We start from the raw sequence: 22,700 nt of genomic DNA on the forward strand, positions 1-22,700 counted from the left end.
AACAACAAAAAAAAACCAAAAAAACCCCAACCAAACAGAAAACTAAAACCAAACAAAAAATCCAAAACAAAAACAAAACAAAAAAAGAAAAAAAAGAAAAACATGAAAATGGACATGGAATTGGAAAAGAAATTTTCAAAAGAGAATATTTTCAGTACCTTGCAATTAATAAAAGAAACTCTAATTTTTTCTTTAATTTGGAAAAGACAGGAGAAAAAAAGTAAGTTAAAGCGAAATAGGCTAAGGAATATATTCAGAAAAGGTATAAGACTGTTTAGCTAAGGGAACTGTTTTTCACAATCCACACAAATTTAAAACAACTTATGCTTATCAAAAACAGAATCAAAGAAAAATTTTTAATCGAAATTACTACAGCTGACTCCTAGGATAGCCATAATGAACCTGTCAGTATTAGTAGCTAGATAGTCCACAGTCATTGCTGAGTAGCCAGAGTACAACTTGTGTGCTTCTGAAAACACAAATGGGACCTTGACAGAAATTATATTTTCATTACAAAATTTGACCCCATTGTGGACTGGAAGGGATACTAAACAAATTTGCAGACAGTACAAAACTGGGAAGAGTTGTTGACTCCCTCAAAGGCAGGGATGCCCTGCAGAGACACATTCTCATATTAGAGGGCTGGACAATCACCAATAATATGAACTTCAACAAGCGACAGTGCTGGATTCTGCACCTGGGATGGGCAACGCTGGATGTATGGACAGAATGGGGAATGAGAGGCTGGGAAACAGCACCACAGAAAGGGATCTGTGGGTCCTGGTTTGTGGCAAGTTGAACAGAGTCAGCAGTGCCCTGGCAGCCAGGAGGGCTACCTGTGTCCTGGGGTGCATCAGGCACAGCATCACAGCCGGGCAAGGGAGGGGATTGTCCCCTCTGCTCTGAGCTGGGGCAGCCTCACCTCCAGTGCTGGGGGCAGTTTTGGGTACCACAGTGTAAGATGTTATTAAGCTATTGGAAAGCATCCAAAGTAGGGCAATGAAGATGGTGAAAGGTTTTGAAAGGAAGGCATATGAGGAGTGGCCGAGGTCACTGAGGGGAAATCTCATTACAGCCTACAACTTCCTTGTTGAGGGGAACTGGGAGTGGTCACCAATCTCTTCTCTGCGGTGACAGGTGACGGGACCTGAGATAATGTCCTGAAGTTGTGTCAGGGGAGACTTAGGTTGGAATTAGGAAAAGGTTTATTATCCAAAGGGTGTTTAAGCACTGGAACAGCACAGCCTGGCAGAGTGCAGTGGTCTCGAGGACATGCTGTGACTCTTGGGGATGGTACTATGCACGAGTTGGACTTGGACATCCCTGTGCGGCCCTTCCAACTCTGCTTATTCTGTGGTTCTGTGATAATGCAGCAGAGCGTGGAGCTACCGTGGATTTCTCAGTCAGTCTGGGCATTGCACACTCCGAACCATGGCTCGTCACTGGCGGCCGGCAGACAGGCGGAGAGCGCGGACCCCCAGCTCCACCACCGGGATCATCCAGCTTTCCCCGGCTCCCTCCCGGCTGCTCCATCACCGGGATCATCCGGCATTCCCCGGCTCCCTCCCGGCCGCTTTATCCCTGGGCTCTCCGTCATTCCCCGGCTCCCTCCCGGGCTCTCCGGCGCTCCCCGCGCGCAGTGACGCAGTGACGCAGTGACGCAGGCAGCGCGCGGCGGGGCGGGGCGGGGCGCGGCGCGAGGCCGCGGCCGGCAGAGGGCGCCGCGATGCCGCGCGGCGCGCGTGGCGGGGCGTGGCGCGGCGCGCGCGGCCCGGCGTGCACCGCGGCGGCGTTTGAATGGCGCAGGCTCGGGGCGCCGGGCCCCGGCAGTAGCGCTCCCGCCGCTCCTCCGCCCGGCCCGGCCCCGAACATGAGCAGCGGGTGAGTAGTTGCCGCGGGGCCGTCCGCAGCCGGGGCGTCGCGGCGGGGCCGCGCTCTGCCCCGCCGGGAGTGGGCGCGGCTCCGCGGCGTCGCGCCGGGCGGGCGGGCGGGCCGGCGGCGGGGGCCGCGGGCAGTGCGCGGCGCGGATCGCTCCGTGCCTCCCCGAGCCGCTCCGTGCCTGCCGTGCGCGGTGCCCGCCGGCTCCGGGCAGCGAGCTCTGGCGCTGGGGTGCCTCTCTCTCTAAGATGGTGCCAGCAGCCCCAGCTGGAGGCAGGCGCGTGCAGCGGCGGGTCCGTGCCAGGAGAGCGGGGAAGGCTCTGGGGCTGCCGACAGGGAGGACAACAAGCTGGGTGTGAGGCCTGCTGACGGATTTAATTTCTTGGGTGTGACAGATTCCAGGGGGAAGGACGGGGGGGTGAGGGGGGACCTTATGTGCTTGAAGATCAGATCCTGCATTAATTACTTTGTTCGAAAGGCTTCAAATTATTTTTTCAGCCTTGGGCTGGATGGTTTTGCATGCAGGTTTAAAACGAAGATATTTTGAATAGAGAGCTCTTTTAAGGAGAGATTAGGTGATGATCTTGGAAATCTTTTGTTTCTGTTTTTGTAACATGCTCTGCTTTGGAGAAAGGTTAAGTCTGTTTGCTTAAAAGCAGCTTTCGTCCATCTCTTCTTGGAACATCATTTTTGCTTTTCCTGTTCCCCTGTTTTTTCTTCCTTTTACTCTGGCTGTAATCAGGGAAGTTATTAAAATATATAGTTACCCACATTTAGTAGAATTAAAGCGTAACAGAAGGCAGGTTTGTGCCTCTTTGGCCTTGCTGATAGGAAAGAAGACATTCTTGAACTAAAATTAGAATTTATTTGAATTCCTAAACTTTAAAACTCAGAATTTCATTATGTTAAAAATTACATTATGAAGGTATTTTTTGTATGTATATTAGAAAGTGTATGTCAATATGCTGATACGCATATATTCTTACAGCCACGTATATATATATATATATATATATATATATATATATATATATATATATCACTTCATACCCGCTTTTACTGTGTGTTGGTCCTAGGGTAAGACATTTGACTATAAATGAAGAAAGTTTTTTAAAATGCTGTAAACAGACTACAGTCAATAATAGGAATGTATTTGAGGGTAGCATAAAAAGCCATGTGAAAGTTGTGTGACAGACTGTTCAGCCAGGTGGGCATGTAGTGAATACTTCCTTAGCCTCCACCAAATCTGGTGCTTGAGGGATTTGTCAGTATGTCTGTCTCTGGGTTTGAGTTCAACATTCTTGTTGCAGTTTTTTAAAACTCTTTGGGTTGAGCAATAAATGGTAGAAGAAATTGCTATATTTAATTTCATGTGTAGTTTCTTAAAGAGTTGTGTAAAACATTAATGTGGAAGCTTTAGTGTTGTGGAAATTTATTTATTTTATAATGTTTATAAAAGTTTTTTTAACATCTCTCAGTTATAAAACGTTTTCAAACTTATTGTCACCAGAGTGTTCATAAGTAAAGATCAACAGGTAGAAGTATCTTTTCGTTAGTGAAAGACGACTTCAGAAAGGACTTAACCACTGAGAGCTGCTGTTACTTTATGGCACCTTTACATACCTGTAAATGGTACCTCCAGATGCAGAAAACTGAGTTCTTTACTTTTTCTTTTTCTTTTTTTTTTTTGGTAGAAAATGTAAGTAAGGTTCAGTTATTAGACTCCTGGGCTGTTTCCACAAGGAGAGCTAATGCACACCTGGGTTCATCCTCACTAAACTTGGATGAGCTGTGACTTGTGATATCTTTGGAGGTTCATTATGACTAACAGTGGGCCACATACAAATTTCATATGTAAGAGGAAAATGAGCTTAAATCTTAGGTATAAGCTAATTTACCATAATTAGTTGTTCAAATGGTATTTTTATTTACTGCAAATTTAGGGAAATTCCTGTAGTTTTTATCAACATCTGGAACAAATGCCCTGACAAGTGTAGCACATTAAAAAACTGGCATATACCACTCTTGTATTCTGCTGGCATATACCACTCTTTATAATGTTGCAGAAAAATTTTGCATTAACATACTCCTTAAAATCTGAATGCCACTTCCTCTTTTTAAGAAAACTCAATTTTTAACAGCTGGTGAGTACATCAATTACTAAAAAAGGAATTAGGAAAAAACAAACTGTTTCATATGCAAAGGATGTGGAAGCCTTCTAAAACAAAGACACGTGGATTCTGTAACATTTATCAGAGCTAAAATGAAAGGAAGTTATGCCAAGCTTGCAAAATCACTTCTACATCATAAGATAGTGCTAATTTATTTTTGTAAGCAAATTACCCTTTTGGAAGTAAATTTGAAATAACCATTCTTGGAAGTTTCTTGTGACCATTGTAAATCTGATCATAGCCAGTTAAATGAGTTGACCCTGATGCATACCTATTTGGAATGCTTTCAAAGCATGTGCTCTCTTCCTTGGGAGTAATGATTAATGAGGCTTTTCATCTGAGTTTAATATTGTCATCCTTGAATTTGCAGTTGGGCTACTGTGGGGTGGAGGAATATCACAGGAGCATTTCCCATGGCTAGTGCATGGGGAATGCTGCAGGAAAAAGTAGCTATTAAGAATTTGGACAAGGAATAGGATGGAAGAGTGTGTGTTTTAAAAGGTATTGCTGATGACTTAAGAGATCTAACTATTTTACGTTTTCCTTACTGCCATGTAAAGTATGGCAGCCTGTGTTCTGTAAGAAAATTATATTATGTTGATATGCATGTAGATTACATAATGTGCCAAGAAGAGTTTGTCCCTCTCTGGGGGCCGTGCCCAGAACTTAGGACATGGGAGGGAGTGGCAGAGTTGTTAATACTTGCCTTGGACAGATATGCACTTGAAAGCCTGTTAGTGCTGATTTCTTTGCCTAATTCTGGTATGACCTGAAGAGTTTTATTGCATATGGGAGAGATCAGAGATAGAAAATACCAGTAGAACCATCAAGAAAACTTCGCACAGGTACTGTCTGTTGACTGTAGGGACAAACCAGCTTATTCTCAGGAGACATGGCTGCTATTACTTTAGTCCTTCTGCTTACTGGAGATTGAAGAGAATAAAAGAGGGAGAAGGGAAGATGGTCGCCTGCTGTCAGAAATCACCCGCTGTATAGGGGAAATTGGTGGAATTTGATTCTGTCATCCTGATGAAATCATACATCTCTGTTCAGATTTGCAGTCTACCTTGTTCACTTGTAAAGCAGTTGAAGATTGTACGATGGACTGAGGCAGAGTTGTAGGGACATGCATTCTATCCTTAGTTTAATTTTTAAAGTTTGTAGAGTGAGGAAAATGCATTGGCCGCAATGACATTGTATAGCAGATTGTCTTGATCGAATACAACTGTGGTCATCACAAGGGAAAAGTCAGAAATTAAAGACATTAAGGTATAGATTGCTTGACTCGTACAAATTAGTATCTAATTCCAGTTTAAGAACCCTCTGTGTATATCCCAAAATTACAGGGGGCTGTAGTGTCTAATTAGCTATCCCTAGATGATACCAGACTGCAAATAGGAAATCAAAGTTGTGAAGAGCCATGTAAAGTGCCTTTCATCCTGTAGCATTCATCTTTGTAATTGCTGGCCAGCCAGCATTTTCCTAGGTGCTACTAAGCCTTTCAAAGCTGGTTTCTTAAGATGTTGACTGAGTTTATTATAGCACTGTTAGGTTTATATATATATACACCAGACTCTTTTTGTGTTCTTCTCTGTTTGGACTACATGGGTTGTGTATCTGAATTTAATAATTTCTGGTCTTTTTTTTTTTTTTAAATGTATTTGCACAGTCTGTCCTAGAACCCATGTAAAACATTTGGGTCCACAACATCCTGTGGCAAGTTCAGGTTGATCATAATTTGCACACAGTTTAACCTTGTTAGTTTTGATCTGATCTTCAGCTATTGTCTTTTGACCCTTTATTTTTATATTGGGGGCACAATCTCTATGCAGCTTCTCTGACCCATTCATTTTGTAGGCCTTTGTCTTATTTCCCCTGTTGGCTATAAGTAGCTTCTTCCCCAGACTGAAGAGGCTGATCTAATCAGTTGTTAAGTATATGAAAGATATTCCATGTATTTTTAACTTGCCTTTGTCTTAGCTGTTTTTTACTTTACTCAGAAGTTTTTTTGACTTTTTAGGGTTGGAATTTTGTTTTTAAAGAACGTTAACTAACCCTGCTCTCAGTATTTGAAATACAGGCACAAATTAGTTCTGTACACTGTCACAATAGTGGTCTTCTTATTTTTCTAACTATTTGTTGATCCACATGGAGCATTAAACAGTCCAACTGATCGAAAGTAAATTGTTCTATGTCCAGATATTGTTGTGGGTAGCAGTTACTAGCTCAGAGACTGTGATTCCAGTGGAGCCCAGAATTTTCTCCTACCTGCAGATACATAGGCTTTGCTTTATATTAATCTATAAGTATTGCTTCTGCTTATTATACATTATAGTCTTTCTTCAGTTCTTCAGTTAGCCCTTATCTTCACTGGTATGACTTTGTGTTGTTAATAGTCTTCATCCCCTTTTGTGAGGTAACTTCTGAGGATACTGAACAGCATAAACCAATGCAGGTTTTCCCCAGGGATCTGGAGGTGATTTTCTGCGATGTGGAAACTGCTTAGACAGTTTATGGCTGTTCCTGAGATACTTGTGCATGCAAGAGCTTTCCCTTTTTTTCAGTTGGTTGCTTAGTTTCCTCAAGATTTAAGTGGGGAACTTGAAAACTCAAATAGAGTCTATCCTTTAGTTGCCCCTTATCCATGTTGTACGACCCCGTACTCTTAATAAATTCCATTAATTTTGCAGAGCAGGACTTCACAGAATCATTGTATAATTTGGGTTAGAACAGACCTTAAAGATTTTCTAGTTCCAATTTCCCTGCCATGGGAAGGAAAGGACACCTTCCACTAGGCCAACCTATTCAAAGCCCCATCTGACTTGGCCTTGAACACTTCCAGGGACAAGGCATCAACCACTTCTCTAGGAAATGTGTTCCAGTGCCTTACCACCCTCTCAGTAAAGAATTTTGTCCTAATAGCCAATCTAAACCTGCCCTCTTTCAGTCTGAAGCTATTATCCTTTGGTCTATTACAAATGCTCTGGTAAAAAGTCCCTCTCCTGTTGTCTGTAGCCCCTTCAGGTACTGGAAGGCCACAATGAGGTCACGCTGGAGCCTTCTCTTTTCCAGGCTGTGTTGCCTTAGTGATAGCCAGGCTGAATCTTTCCCATTATATTATTTGTTTGTGTCCACTAAGTCTGTTCTTGATTACATTGTTTACTAATTAGTGCAACAGAGATGTCAGTCTGGATCTTCATTGAGGCTCTTTAAATATTGACTGTGTTTTCCACATGTGTTTTCTTTAGGTGCTTTGTCAGCTCCAAGGGAAATAAAAAAACAGCAGTTTCATTACTCCTTAAATGTTCACTGCTATTTCTGCATAATCGGAGACCCTCAACAGGTTAAACTATGGAAACCTCTTTAAACTGTTGGATAGTGAAGTCATACAAAAGGATTTTACTTTGCTTAATCAGAGGTTACATTATATCTGATAATCTTTTGGCCTTTAGAATTTCTTTTACCAATTTTTAAGGAAAGAATAAATAGTTCTGTTGTTTCATTCTGTTTCAACTGGGAGGCTGGGGAACAATATTCTTATGTCAGATTTGTTGGAGTGTAAAATGCTCTCTCTCCTGGACACATGCAACCTTTTGTAAGGAACTTCCTTCCATGCAGAGTCCTCTCTCTCCAGTTTGGATAGCTCCAGTTTGGGTATTTTGAGATGTTAGATGCTCTTTAGAGCTCAATATTAAAAATGGATATGCTAATTGAATTTCCTTGGTAAGACACTTCTTTCTAGCCTTCTAATATTTTACACTTCTTTTAAGCAAAAAGTATTCTAGTTATATAGTGCTGTAATTTATTTTAGTAATCAGATTCTTGTGTACTGCTTAGTGTGAAACATGAGGGTAAATTGAGATGATTTATTAAACAAGGATGAATAAGGAACAGTCACTGTTAGGCATGAAGAATTGTAAGGTGATAATGTGTTACGAGAGTAGTCATAAAAATTATTCTTCAGCAACAGAGATTAGGGATTTTTTAGCATCTTATGAGGTGGCTGTAGGTTTTAACTCTGGTGCTTGGAGGTTGTCCCCCCTAATATTCTAGTTTATTGCTTTCCTCTCAGTATTATTCTCAAACAGTGGATAGAAGAAAAAAAAAATACTTTTTCCAAGTCCTTTTCCTCACTGGCCTGAATAAAAGGATGATGTTTGGATTTTAGGATTGTTCAGTTTTTCTTTAAAAGTCAAATTGTTCAGCATATGCCTTTGTGTTATGTTCCAAGTTAAAATTTTAATATACAGCCCATTTTGAGCCCAAATAATGGTTTTAACTAGTCTGATAAGCAGAGGAAAAGGTGTTTATGTTAGGTTTTTTCTAAGCTTCAGAGAAAAGTTCATTTACAGGCCTGTGTGGAAGAACTGGGAAGTGTGGAGAGCTAACAAAGTGATCACTCCTCATCACTCTCTCATAGTATGAAAAAATTAAGTTAATGAACCAGTCTTAAGCCAGACTGACATCTGGAAAAATATTGGCCACCAGCTATTAAAGATATTGCCCTAAATAATGCTGCCATTTGCAGTTCTTGCAGTAGTCTGAGGGCTCCGTGTTCCTGTGGTACAGGGTAAGGGATTCTGTCAGTAAATACTCAGTTTTTGAGAGAGGCATCTCAAGTGAAGTTCTTAAGTGCTGATTCAATTCTAAAGAATACCAGAACATCTGAAGAATTTTTTTTTCTTCCACTGTACCCTACAACAGGGATTTTAATGTGCCTGAATATAGCATCTGTCTTGTTTTGGGCCTGCCACCTGCTTGTTTCATTTGATGGCCTTTAGCTGCTGCATGGATCTTCTGGCTAATAAGCTGTTTCCCATCTGGCTTATTCAGTGCTCAGTGTCTTAGTCTTTTAAATGCTGAAGTTCTTAATGTGGCATAAATCTGCTACATAGAGTAAATGGGATAGGGCTGCTCCTAAAGATTGAGGGGAGAGATTGGAGCACTCATGTTGAGACCAGGTACGTTTTAGGGAAAAGCCAGTAATATTGGAGCAAGTGGTTGTCTTTTAAAAGTTGTGTAGGATGTCTTGCTAAAACACTTCAAAAATAATGCCTCTATGATGATGTAGTAGTTGAACCTAGTCTCAAGCAATGGACCTTCTGATCAGTTACAAAAGATGCAAAATCATGTGTACAGCTGTCTCAATCTTGGTGTTGAATCTTATGCAATAAATACTTGCATACTTCAAGACAAAGGACTTTAGGCATAAATTAAATTTGTGAATTTTAGTATGAGAAATGACCAAAACACTGCTTTGACAAAAATAGGAGGGGGGATGTACATTTGCCAGTAAACTAAGGGGAAGATGTTTCACTTTTTGTTTTTAACCTTTGTTATTTTGATGAAGCATGCTTTCTTCCTGAAAAACAAGAATCAGTTCTTTAGCTGCCTTTTGCACTTGGAAACAGATGTGAAACCAATTATTTTTCTCTAGATGGCAGATGAAATTCATAGTATGAGGAAAGAGTTTCATAAATTGCCCTATTATTTACATGAATTCTTGTTTGTATGGCACCCCTCAGTGCAGATGTAGAAACTAGTGTGAAAACAAAATCTCTACCTCTGTTTCTTGGGGTGATTTTGGTTTTGCTTTCTCTTTCTTGAAAGCTAAATATGAAATTCGAAATTCTCAACGTACTAATAATAAGGCCTCCAGCTAACATGCACTAAAGGATAATGTCTTGGGTTATATCTAGGATGGAAGATCTTGCAAATAGTTGAATTCTACTGTTGCTAGCTGCATTTGAAGAAATATGACAGAATGTTTAGAAAATACAACTAAATATCTTTTCCTTGAGAACAGGGATTTGAGAGATTATGGCATCTGAAGCTCACAATGTTAAAAAACAGAAAGTATTGCTTATTGAAGGTCATCCCATTGATCTCCCCAGAAAAAGAATCTCTTCTTCCACTAAAAAGATCATGAAGGAGGTAAGCTATTTGTGTTGTTCGTTGAGTTGTTTTATGTCCTCTGAGAAAAGTGAAGATTTAAACAACTTTATAGTACTGAGCAGTCTAAATCTAGAAGCACAGCACTACTAAACATTTGATATTTAGATGTGCAGTAAAATTTTAAATTGTTTATATAGCAGTTATATTATGAAAACTGTATGCTGTAATAGATACAGGCAGCAGCTGCACAGATCAGTGCATTGTATCATCCATATGAGCTGTAGGTACTGATGCAGTCTTACTCATGCGTGCTTTTCTGCAATCTAGCCGAAAATGTTTCAATACAGGAATTCTGTCATGAAAAAGTTCTTTCTTGCCAAGCGAGGTACATGGTACAAGTGAGAGGTGGAGTAGGTGAAATTCATTCATTGAAATAGATCTGTCATATAATTATACAGATTCATTTAGCACGTTGGTAGCACATAGATTTTTCACTGGATTCTTGCTATCAAAAGTAGTTTTTATAACCTCTTACCTGTGTTACTGGCTGAAGAGTAAGACAGTGGAGTACAGAGGAAGCACTGGAGAGGCAAACTTACTGTAAGACCTCTTCAAACAGTGGTAAAGATATCAATATCCTCTGTTTATTGAAATTTTGTATTAAAACTAGCATTTTATGACCAGTGTTACCAAAAAAAGATCTTAACATTATCTTGCTGATGTGCACAATCTAAATGTTACCATTGATGCTAAGTAGTATAGATGGGAGCATTTGACCCTTTATAGTAATCTGGCTTTTTTTTTCTCTATTTCCTTTCTTCCAGGGTAAGAAATCTCCAAAACAGCTGGCTTCATACACTAACAGGTAGGAGGGCTGTGCTGTGTGATATCTGAGTCTCTACAATAATAAAAATAGAGAAGAATATTGGTGGCATGACTTCTAAAAACCCTAGAGTCATTAAAATGTATTGGAGGAAAAATATTTTCAATAACTTGAAAGCTTACTGCTGAATTCAATATGTATAAACATAGTAATGCAATTTATTTGGTTTGGATCAACCTTTACTAAAGTAGTGCTTTATTATTGCAGAGTAACGGTTGGAAAAACAGTGACCAGTCCCCTCTCTCTCTTCAAAGTGGTATATTGTAAAAGGAAAGTTCATTGTTATACTCCAAAGCCTTGTTACAGAAAGAAACTGAGCCCTAAATCTAGGGGCCGTGACATGGCAAATAAAGAAAATGAACTGGCTTGTGCAGGGAATCTGCCAGCAAAACTTCACTGCAGTCGGACACACTTGCTGAATTCTAGTGACTCTGGCTCGTCTCAAACAGAAGGCCCCTCGTCCAAATACAGCGCATTTTTTTCAGAGGTGGGTAGAGTTTGAAGAAACTTCAGTTTAAAAAATAAGTGTTTATAGTAATTAGGTCTGAAAGTTTTCTTTCTTTCCATTAATTTTCTTCAATTCTGCAAATATCAGGTCTTGTGATTTGCAGTCTGTCTATTTGTGGTGATGCAGTTGTAATATTGCAGATGCAATAGTAATAGTCCTGCCACTTCATATTTGTGTCAGGTCAGAAGCTCCGATCTGCCAGACCTGACTGGTTTAAAATTGTACCAGAACCAAGGAAAACATTGCTTTGACCTGCTTAGGTTTCATGAACTGGCAGGACACGTGTCCATGAGTGTGTTTATAGAAGTTTATAAATTAGTATATGAATGAGAATAAACTGGTGAGGTAGATTAGGACAATTTTCAATAGCACTATCAACTTTGTGCAAAACTAACTTAAGTGTTTGTATGAGCTTTATTTCTTGTTAGGGTTGGTTGCGGAAACCTAGTGGATGTTTGTAGGGATTCTGGAACTGTCTAAAAGGTCAGATATTTAAACTAAATTGATTTTATGACAATGATGGCCATTTAAGGCCCTTAATGTTGAAGTTTGCATTTCTGTCACAATAGATTTTTGTTACTCCTCGAGGCTTGCATGTGTTTAAGGTGAGGCATGGCAGGGAAGATAAGATCAGAAACTATCACCATTCAGTCTTGTCACAGTGCTGTAAATGTGGGCTCCTGTGAGCAGAGCCCGGAGAGGCCAGTGGGCTGAAGGTGCAAGTCTGCAGCACCTCTGCACTGCTTAATTTGATGGTTTCAAGAAAAGAGCAGAATAGCTACAATAAAGAGGCTGCAGAAAGATGGGTAAAGAAATGAAGATGGGAAGATTGATTTTCTGAGAAGCTAAGGAGCAGATTACTGGCCTCTGGTCACAAATGAGTATTTAACTGGTTGAGAGATGTGTGTGGCTCTGCAGTGTTCATTCCAATCCAAGGTCTAATTAATTAAAATGCCTGAACTTTATTCAGAGGACAGGCTTTTTCAGAAATGAACCTCTTCTGTCGGATTCAGAATAATACATGTAATTACTCATGTCTAAATTGTGTCAAAATTAATAATCATCTAAGTAAAAAATTCTTAGAGTTGGTGAGAATTATAGGTTGATGCTCACGAATGCTCATTTTAATTATTAGATACCTGTCCTAGGTGGTAAAGAGGTACAAACCTTATTCTCGCAGCTTTTGTGTAAAGTAGGTCTAATATTTTTGTGCCCCCAAGAGAAATTTATGGGTTTAAGCCTATTCTTAGATAAATTTCTAAAACAGACTCATCAACATACACGTAGAAAAGTGTATTATCATATACCAGATTATATTTGAGTAGGTTATTGTTTTATCACTGGCTACTTAAATTGTGGCAACTTTTTATATTTTTAAAAACATGCAGGTTTCTCAGGACCATGAAACTATGGCTCAAGTTCTTTTCAGCAGGAATCTGAGACTGAACGTAGCTTTAACCTTTTGGAGAAGGAGAAGTATAAGTGAACTGGTAGCCTACTTAGTGAGGTAAAATAAGTCTCTTCTTTTTTATCCTTAAAATGGCAGCAATCTCAAATATGCCACACTATTTTTAGCAGTTCTGTAAATGTTGTGACTTAGTTACACTTTCTGAATCATAGTGAAAGCATATACATCTACTACTACTAGTAGGATCTACAAGTAACGCTTCTGATTTTATTCTTAATGTTTCTAGGATACAGGATCTTGGAGTAGTAGTAGACTGCCTTCCTGTGCTTACGAACAGGTACAAACAGAAAAAAGTGGGGAGTAGAACCTGCTTATAACCATACTGAAGTTCAAGCACTTCTGAAACATCTTGTTTTTAAGTTTACAGGAAGAAAAACCATATGTTTCAGTTGGCTGCTGTGTAGATCTTTTGCCTTTAGTGAAATCTCTGCTTAAAAGCAAATACGAAGAGTAAGTATCAGCTTGGGATTTTTTTGAAGCATTACTTCCTGGCTAGGCAGAGCCCTGGAAATCAAGGCTTTTTAATCCTCTGACTCTTGTTCTCTCTGCCCCTTCTCCCTGCTCTGCCTTTCTCAGGAAATGAGAAGGCTCTGGAATGGAAGCTGTCATCTGAACCTTTATCCTTTAACAAAACAGCAGTGCAGAAATTCTTTTCTGCAACGTTAGGGACTTGGGGGAGAGGACTGGCTTTGCCCTTATGCAGATTTATTTATCCTAAACAGTAAAAAAGAATAGCGCTGAGGTTTTAGTATGCTTTATATAACATGTAATCAAGGTAGAGTTTTCCTCTACTTTTTCAACAAGAAAAAGGCTAACACTTCAGGCTACCACTTAGACATTGCAAGTGTAAGCAAGTATTTAAACTTGCCAATTTGTCTAGATTTTTCTTCATCCAGAGTAGAAAATGTGTTGCTTTCTAAATTGCTTACAAAGTTATCTCAACACTTTGTCTGACCTGTAGATAATCTGCAGGAACAGGGAAATGCATAATAATAATAATAATAATAAAATGTGTTGTTACAGATATGTGATAGTGGGTTTAAACTGGCTTCAGGCTGTCATTAAAAGATGGTGGTCAGAACTATCTGCACATACAGAAAAAACAGAAGATGGGTGAGTATAGTATTTAATATTTAAAAGTGTTTCTGTAGCCTATTTAATCTCAATCTGTTTTAATTTTGATCAGTAAGAGCACAACTTGCGTACAAAAGGGAAACTTATTATTTTAAAGTTAAAGCTTAAAAGTATTCTAAGGATAGCTAAGTTACTGTTTTGGGGGTTTTTTTGCTACTGTTTTAATACATGTAGGACGTAATCATATCAGGGATTATACAAATTCTGTAGAAGTTGAATCAAAATTTTTTAGATCTTGTGGCACCATCTATTGTATAGGCTAAGTCTATATGCAGTATTAATAATTCATTTTAGTAAAAGACTACTGAAATGTACTACCTGTGTTATAAAGCAATGTTCATTCTCTTTCAGAAACATTCATATTTTAAAGCAACAGCTAAGTATTTTGTGGGAACAGGAGAATCATCTTACTCTGGTTCCAGGATATACTGGTAATATAGCTAAGGTAAGTTCTGGTTCCAGTTCTGGTTGTGATTAGTAATAAACATGGTTGTATCACTTACAGTATTCCTCTTGTTTTACTTAGGCTAAACTGTGGTTGGACAGAAACACTTTTACTTTAGTTACTGCTAATTCTCAAATGTATTGCATGGTTTTTACAGAAATCTAGAGTTGTTTCCCTATGATAGTTCTGTGGATTAAAATTATAATTATCCTTAAGCATCTCCGTATTAACAAAGTAGCTAACAGTAATGAACTTTGAGATGGATGTGAAAAAGGGATCATTTGGGTAGGTAGACTGTGGAAGGGACAGATGTTTTCTCTTAGATCTGTTGTACCCATTGTTGTAAGTGTAATGGAGAGTCTTAGCCCAGGAATGGCATTGATATTTGCTCTTCAGGTGACAGGGGCAAATGACAACATATTAAATTCTAAAGCTTATTGCTGGCCTAATGCTTAGGAAATGGTGAATTTGTGGTGAGCAGAAGAGCCTGTCTATCTAAGATGAACCCCTGCTTGCATTTTTCAGTAGGTTGTGGTATGAGTAACATAATGAGGGTGTCCATGTAGATGCATGTTTTGCTGTTTGTGCTCATCTCTATAAACATGGCTTACTGAGATTGAGCACCGAAAGTTACACTAGATAGAAATCTCTCCAGGTGGAGGAATGTGATGAAGGTAGACAGTGAGAAAAGAGTTGCAGCTGACAGTTGGTTGTGTGCGGGATTTGAGTGAACTTGAAAAGAACTTAAAAACTGCATCTTTTACTTAAATCTTAAGGAGTTCTTGGGAATCTTTAATTCTGTGCCTACAGAACTGATCACTTTGATGTATCAAACAAGTAAACTTTCCTTTTTTTCTGGGATTGCTGTGCACCTGCAACTTCAGTTATGATGTCCCTACAAGGATAATTACAAAATTCTTGCAGAAATTCAGTCAGCAGGGATGCAGGAGAACGGAGTTCTAACTCCCAACTTGGTAGAGCTATGAGAGCATGTAATGTAGACTTTTTAGTTCTTTGCTAGATTAGAATAGCAGCTATAGATAGTGTCATTTTGTTTCTCTAGAGTTCAGGTTCCCTTTACGTTCTTAATGTGTATCAGGATAGCTTGTGACCAAAGTCAACTGAGCAAGTCAGAGCAAAAGTAGTACAAGAATGTTGGAGGGGTTGGGATAACATGTTTTAACTACATGATCATAGGATAATGATGATCTTTCCTGCTCAGGCAGAGAGCAGAGAAATAACAGATGAAATTGATTGCTTTGAAAACGAATCCTACTCTTCTGGCAGGCTTTTTAGTCATAAAGAAATGTCATTGAAAACATTATTAAAAGTAATCGTGAAGACAGCTAGTTCTGAAATGTGGGCAGATATAATTATTCTTGTGTTATAGTCCTGAAGTTGCCCTGCTTCAGACATAGTGTTGATGTTAGAGCTATAAGTTATGTGACAAACACTTTCTCCTTTTTTCCTTCTAGGATGTAAATGCTTATTTATTGCAGCTACACTGACACGATGGGGAAGCAGTGTGCTTATGTGGTGAAACAATCCCCTAAAGTGTCCCTGAATTATGTGCTGAAAGCCTTTTGAGAAATACTGGCAGAAGATAACTGAACTGTCAAGCTGTTTAATGAAACCACTAACAAAACCCTAACAATCTACTTCACATTGAAGTGGAAAAATGTCTAGTAGGAGCAACTTTCACTTCAGTGAGGTGAAAGTGCACTATGGAAACTGTATGCCTTTGCTGCATTTGGGATTTGCTCAGTTACTAGGTATTCCTTTAAATGCTACTGTATCTTACAACATCATTGCATAAAAGAAGATGAACTATACTGCGGTGAAGACAAGACAGCAGAACCAGTTATAAGGAACCAACAAAAGCAATCAGCATTAAGAGCTTTTAAATGTCTCTTTCACAAGAGAACTCCAAAATGCACAACTAGCTTCCAATTACATAAAATACAAAAAACTTTGGGATATTCAAGTACTTCTATGTTTTAATGAAATTATTAAAGACAGTTTTTGTTTGCACTATTGAGAAACTATACAGCAGAGATGCCTTAATTACTAGTGTTTCAAAAAGCCAATGTGCTAAGATGCAAATAGCTATTATGTTCCGATTGTGATGAAAAACTACAAAAATCAGGGTTTCACATGTGTAGTTAATGAAACATTGCACATATACAAAGATTCATGTATGAAAAATATTATAAATACCTGAAGTTAAGCTTGGGTAAACAGTTATTGCAAATGTCAGCAGAATGGTGAATTTATGTCTAACAAATGTTTTTATATTGTATGTGGATTTCTTAACACAGTAATCTTGTTCTGTATCATTCAAACTACATGCAAATAAGTAAATATATTAAATATATCTACTGTTTTTTCTTTTCAAGTTCAAAAAAATCAATTTCTAGAATAATCTCTTCCACAGTACTTTTTATCATGGATATTTATGTATCTTGTTTGAAATGTTTACAGCCAGGTGAGGCCATGCTATTCAAATCACACCCTTTTTATACTACCTCCTTTAAGAAACTGACAAAGAACTTTTGCAAAATTGATCAAGTTCTAACCTGATCAATGATGGCAAGTTCATACCAACAACAGCATTGAGAATACAGCTAAAAACTTTTACTGTAATATTGATATGCTGTTCTATTTTAATTTAAAAGCTGTATCTTAATAGCTCTGAGGGAGTCTTAATCTTAGGCTTGCTGTTGCCTTTTTTAATTCTGTGATTAGGAAGCACGCTTTTTCAATTAAAACTTGCAAAGTGCCAGCTCTTCACTTAAAAGTATACATGCACAGCATGTATGACTAAATAGACTACTTCCTTAAAAATAAGTACTTGCAAGGGTTGTTTTCATACCTAGCATTAAGCATGTGCACTTTTATTGACATGCAGGAGAAAAGTCTTTTGACAGCCTCAAGTGGTTTTTGCTTTACAGATTAAATAAATGAATTTTAAACTCCTGCAGTGGTCAATAACTTCAGGGCTCCTGTTGCTTAGTTTTGTATTTAGTTTATGTATCATTATTGCTGACTTCTGAAGGCCAACTAGAAATCTCGCATGAGAACTTGGTGCTTTTAGTTATTTGACTGTTCTGTAAACCACCAAAGGTTTTGCATTTCCTAGGGCAGTCAGTTACAAAGAGTTTCTGGGGGCATCCCAAAACCGCAGACTTTGTGGGACAATGTGGAGACATACACATAGCCAGTCTTTTTGCTAGAATTGTTATGTATCATTAGAGATATTTCATGCTCAGAAAGTTTGGAGATAGCAAGAACATTAGAAAAATCCTATCAATTAAAAATCTAAAGGAACTATAGTATGGCGACATTCTTGTATTACTTCACTGTTCCATTGAACGCTTAAATGTAAAAGTAACAAAATCGAGTTTCATCATTTGGATGGCAATTGCTGAACTGCTTAGATTATTCCTCAAGGAGAATACTGTTTATGGAAGCTCAGATTATTTTTTTGAAAGACAGAGTAACTCATGGCCATTTATTTCTGATAATATAAGAAAGTATAGTTGTAATTTAATTAAAGGGATACTCTAGTATTTAAAAATCTATCTTGAGTATAGATTTAGATACATGAGTTTATAATGAATGCTGTCTGTGGCCATAAAATTACCAAATCCTCACTGTAGACAGTGCTTTTAGAGGCAAGGTAAGATTGATTTGAGGATCATTACTGAGGAATATCTAATAAAATAATGCATTCTTTTTAACTGCCAAAAGTTGTATTTTGACAGCATCAATAATACAGTATTAAACATTGTCATAAGTATCTGTGCCTTATTTTAAATGAATTTTTTACTGTTGTCAGGCAGCTACTAGACTGTAAGAACAGGGTTCAGGTGTCTGTAATATGAAATTATTTTTTCCATCATGTTCTTGATTAATTTAAACTGTTCACACTAATATTCAGACTCAGCTTATTGTATTCTCTTCAGTTCTCAAATAGCTAGGAATGTTTTACTGTTACAGAATGTACATGTATAATATCTAGTCAAAGTTGGCATGAGTTAAATGACTTAACGGCTGTGTAACTCCACTAAATTTTTATTGTTGTCTCAGTGAATCTAAGAACTAAGTTTAATGAGCTATCCCATGCATAAATGCTAATCTTTCACTTTCTAAAAATGCTGTTTCTAGGATGTGTCAGAAGATCCAGACAGAATTAATCCTTTTCCTGTGTGTTCTTGTGATGCAGAAGCATGTGTGTACTTGAGGATGAAGGATGCCTCCACAAAGCTGTTCTTCGTGTTGTACTACTTGATATGAAACTGATGTCTTTGAAAAACACTGTCTTTTGCCTCGGTGTTCCCTGAAAGTACTTGAGGCTGTTCTGCTGAAGGAGTACTTTTAAGTGTGACCCAGGATTTGCCCATCCCCTAAACTGAAATTAAAGAATCCTTCTGGCAAATTGTCTCTTTCTGCAGGGCTGAAAAAAAAAAGTCCAGTATTTTGTAAATGGAAGTGGCCAAGTGGAGGTATTGCTTATAGATTGCTGAAGAGTGGAGGTGAAAAAAGCCATGCCATTAATTAGCTGTGTATGAAGAAGTTAGCATGTCTTAATGATTATGTATGTCTCTGTTTTGAAGGAGCTGTGCCTTTTTCTCAGGAAAGAGTCCTCTTCTCATGTATCACACAGGTATGGCAGTTCCACATTCCTTAATAGTTGTTGCTGGTATTAAACAAAAAAAAAAAAAGCATCAGCCCTCCAAGAGCTTACCCTCTGCAGTGAGATATAAATATATAAATAAAAATTATATAATTTTTTCCCCCTCCTGTAGGTTGCTTTCTTAGAGGCTTTTTAATATTTGAGGTGCAGGAGGGATGGGAGAGTAGGAAAGGAGAAAGTACATGTGCCCTGTGCTGAGTGACATTAGCCCCACTGCGTTAAAAGCAGGCTGTATTTTCATTTTCTGGCATCTGAAGTAGGCAAGTTTGGAGTTAAACGTCTTTATTCATTTTGCATTTAAGAGATAAAGGTCTTGAAGATGGACGCTACGGTGTTAATTTGTGATTTTTTTTGGGGGGGGGGGGGGGGTGGTTCTTGAAAGAGTGGACATTCTTAGTGTGGAAACCTGAAAGTATCTTATGGGACACTTACATTTTAGACTAGCAAGTGGTTGCTTTTGCCTGTTCATCTTGCCAGATCTTCCAGTTCTACAGAAGACTGAATGTCTGTCTTAGTGTGGAGATTGGCAGCTATTTTTGTGCCTAGTTTTCTGGTCCAAAGTGAAACTGGTGGTTCATAGTCAACTATTTCAGAATACAAAATCATGCAAATTATGGTACTGGTGTGAAGTTATTCCAGCTTTGCACAATGCAAATGCTATAGTTTATTAAAGCAGTCGATTCTTTTGAGAGGAACTTTATACTGAGCTGATGTTGCATTAGTGAAGGGAAAAAATGAAGCAGTTTCTAATAGCCTTGGTAAAAGCCAGACAGTGTAGTCTAATTTTTGCCTTCAGTCTACCATCCTACACACAGTAATCATTGTAGGCTACAGATAAAGATTCACAGAGAAAATAGATTGAGCATGCTTGTGTTATTAGTGCTTATGTTATCCTTCGTTAAACAATGCTTATTCTATGAGTTAAATAACTTGGTTTATGTCTCAGAATGAGACTAAATGCAACTATTTTTCTCCCCCTTTCCACATGTATTCTTTAGGACTTAATGATGTTATTTATTACTCATCTACTTTAAATATACTAAGAGTGTGTCTTGTTAGAAGTGAGGAGGGGAAGATGAGAATTCTAGACAAAACGCCGGGCTAGCTCTTTAACATGATTCAGTAAGAAGCAACTGAAGAATTTCCATCTTTAAAACTTTTCACACAAATTCTGTTAATACTTACAAATCGAAGTGTGCACTCACTGCTCTAAATTTGACTTCAAACTTGATTGGAAAAAAATAAAGTGCTTTCATTCTAAATAACTGTAGCTGCAGTATTGTTTCTGTTCTTGTTTTTTGCATTGAGACTAAGCTGGATGCAGATACTAACCTGCCATAAAGGAGGCAGGAGATGTAGCACTGTCCCTTAAAGGGATAAAATGGAAATATCCACCTAGTCTTCAACTATTGCAAACTTAGAATATTTTTGTTTCTATACTGACAAGAGTTTTGTAGTGTATCTCTTTATGTAGATTGTGGCTGCTGATCGCTGCTGTAAAATGAGATCTGCTATTTTCAGTTTGAATGTGTTCCATGGTGGTTGTGATTCATGGGGATCACTGCTTCAATTCAGGTAGTCATTACTTTGAGTGCTGTAGTGTAGATGAGCAACTGAATGTTGGGGTCTCAAACATCTGTTCTTTGCTGTAACAAAACACAAGGACACCACATTTATCTTTCCCACCTTTTTATTCTTCACTTATTATTTCATTTAAGTGCTTAGAACCGTTTGAATCCTCTTTGGAAAGTGATAGATGCCAAAGTGTGGTAGAATGCTTTTACAAATATGCTTCTGACTTCTATAATACCATTCTGTAAATAACAGTTTCCTGTGGATTTGGGAAGGAGGTTGTTTTCTGTATGTATAGGCTTGAAATAAACAGAACTAGTGGACTTTACTGATACTGTAATTGTATTCTTGATACTTTCTTTTTTACATAAGCACTATGTATATTGTGAAACAACCCAAATCTAAATATCAAGATAAAGTTACATTCCAAAACTGCCTGCTCTTACAGGTGCAAATGTTGAAATACATATGTACCCTAGTTATCATACTTTAAAGTGACCTGTAGACAATTTAAAATAGCTCTTGTAATTTGTGGTGTCTCTTTGTCAAATTGAGTTTATTGAACTTCACTTTCAAAAAGCCCAAATTATGTTTGGATCTTGCATTTCAGATATTCTATGGATTTAAAGACTTAGTGCAGTAAGTATTCCACCTTCAGAAAAATAGCAGATCTTTTTGTCTTTTGTGATAACAGGCTTTCATTACATTTCTTCTGCATGAGACAAACTTCTCTTGGAAGGGTTTTTTAATTTAGGAGGGTTTCAGAGGAGGGTTGCCACATACAAGAAATCTATGGCATACTTGGTTCTAAATGGGGAAATTGCACAATACAGGCAACTGTTGGGACAGTGCACATTTCATTACTATTGAGTTGTCTTTTCTCATGTGAATCAGCTGTTCTATTATCTACTTAGTCTAGATAAAAGTAGAATGATGGATTATTGAGGAATTGAAGTCTTAGCAGCTCTTGGCTATAAGAAGCTAAAACTGCTCTTTCCATTCCAATGAAATTGCTACAATGAATGTGGAAAGGAGCTATTTCTTGTGTGTTTGGTTTGGAGAGCAGAAATCACAATACTTCTATGCCTGCTAATAGTACTTTGTCTTGAAGCTTAAAGGCATAAGCATTTATGTGTGTTTGCTTAAAATTTTAGCTATTAAAATAACAAGTTAGACTGAACAGGAAGGAAAAAACAACCTTGCTGCATTAGTTAATTTCTGGATGACTGCCACCTCATGTTCCTGCTGCAGGAAACGTAAATTTACAAAAATGCAGTTAACCATCATGGTACAAGTAGTAATAAAACTCGATTTTCAACATTGTGAAGTTTAGGCTATTACTAGTGAAGCGGTAAAGCAAAGCAGGACTAAAGAAATAGCTGGCAAGTTTTGTTCTGAACCTTGTGTTTTGGTAAGTCTAAAAAGCTTGACTTTTTAATCAGCCAAAATGAGTGGTGATCGATGAGGGTGTTAATTCTGGAGTAATTCTGTGCCAGCAGCCAACATTAGCATAAGAATAAGCAGAGTAGCTGGTTGTAAAGTGATCCCTGCCCACCAGAGCAACTGTCTCTCCACATAAATTTTCTTTTTTTTGTTGTTGTCGTAAAAATGTTGCAGTTCAGGTGGTTTTGGATAAAGAGAGCAGGCAGGGAGTTTTCTAGATCTGTTAGTTAGATGATGGAATAGTGCTGCAAGAGGTACCTCTAAAAATACTGTCCTGTGAGTGGTGGCATCAGTAATCCTTACAGGGGTTTAGGGGTTTGAGGGCTTGAACACAAGCACATTCTGATCAGGACTGGCCAATGTGTGCTGTCCTGGGTGTCCGTGTAGGGAATTGCATAAAACTGGGGAAGGAGGAGTGTTTAAGATACAGTACAAAAAATCCCATTACCTCAAAAGAGTGCCTGTGATTGCTGGGTGATTGGGGCATGATGATAACTGAAAGTCTTTCCAGTCCTGTGTGCCTAATCCACAGCAGTGAGGCACTTCACAGAGGGCTGGAGACCTGATGCTCATCTTTCCTCACAGTTGCTGCTTTTCCACTCCTCTG

The 22,700-nt window shown here is 38.3% G+C and overlaps 1 protein-coding gene across 3 annotated transcripts; it reads left to right on the forward strand.

The window, feature by feature from the left end:
• Window positions 1–1,728: 1,728 nt before the first annotated feature.
• KATNBL1 (katanin regulatory subunit B1 like 1) lies at window positions 1,729–20,978 on the forward strand. 3 transcript variants are annotated; one of them, XM_030274537.4, is made up of 10 exons: window positions 1,729–1,881; window positions 9,856–9,983; window positions 10,769–10,809; window positions 11,035–11,314; window positions 12,724–12,842; window positions 13,030–13,080; window positions 13,164–13,253; window positions 13,827–13,916; window positions 14,289–14,382; window positions 15,858–20,978. In XM_030274537.4, the coding sequence occupies exons 2-10, from the start codon at window positions 9,870–9,872 to the stop codon at window positions 15,888–15,890; spliced, it is 912 nt and encodes a 303-aa protein (XP_030130397.1). In that variant the 5' UTR covers window positions 1,729–1,881; window positions 9,856–9,869; the 3' UTR covers window positions 15,891–20,978. The 3 variants fall into 3 exon arrangements, with proteins under 3 accessions (XP_030130397.1, XP_072786234.1, XP_072786235.1); XM_072930133.1 differs by having other exon boundaries at window positions 18,550–20,978; XM_072930134.1 differs by lacking the exon at window positions 1,729–1,881 and adding an exon at window positions 2,000–2,231 and having other exon boundaries at window positions 18,550–20,978.
• Window positions 20,979–22,700: the final 1,722 nt, after the last annotated feature.

Source organism: Taeniopygia guttata, chromosome 5 (assembly GCF_048771995.1).
Source record: "Taeniopygia guttata chromosome 5, bTaeGut7.mat, whole genome shotgun sequence".
Lineage (NCBI taxonomy): Eukaryota > Metazoa > Chordata > Aves > Passeriformes > Estrildidae > Taeniopygia > Taeniopygia guttata.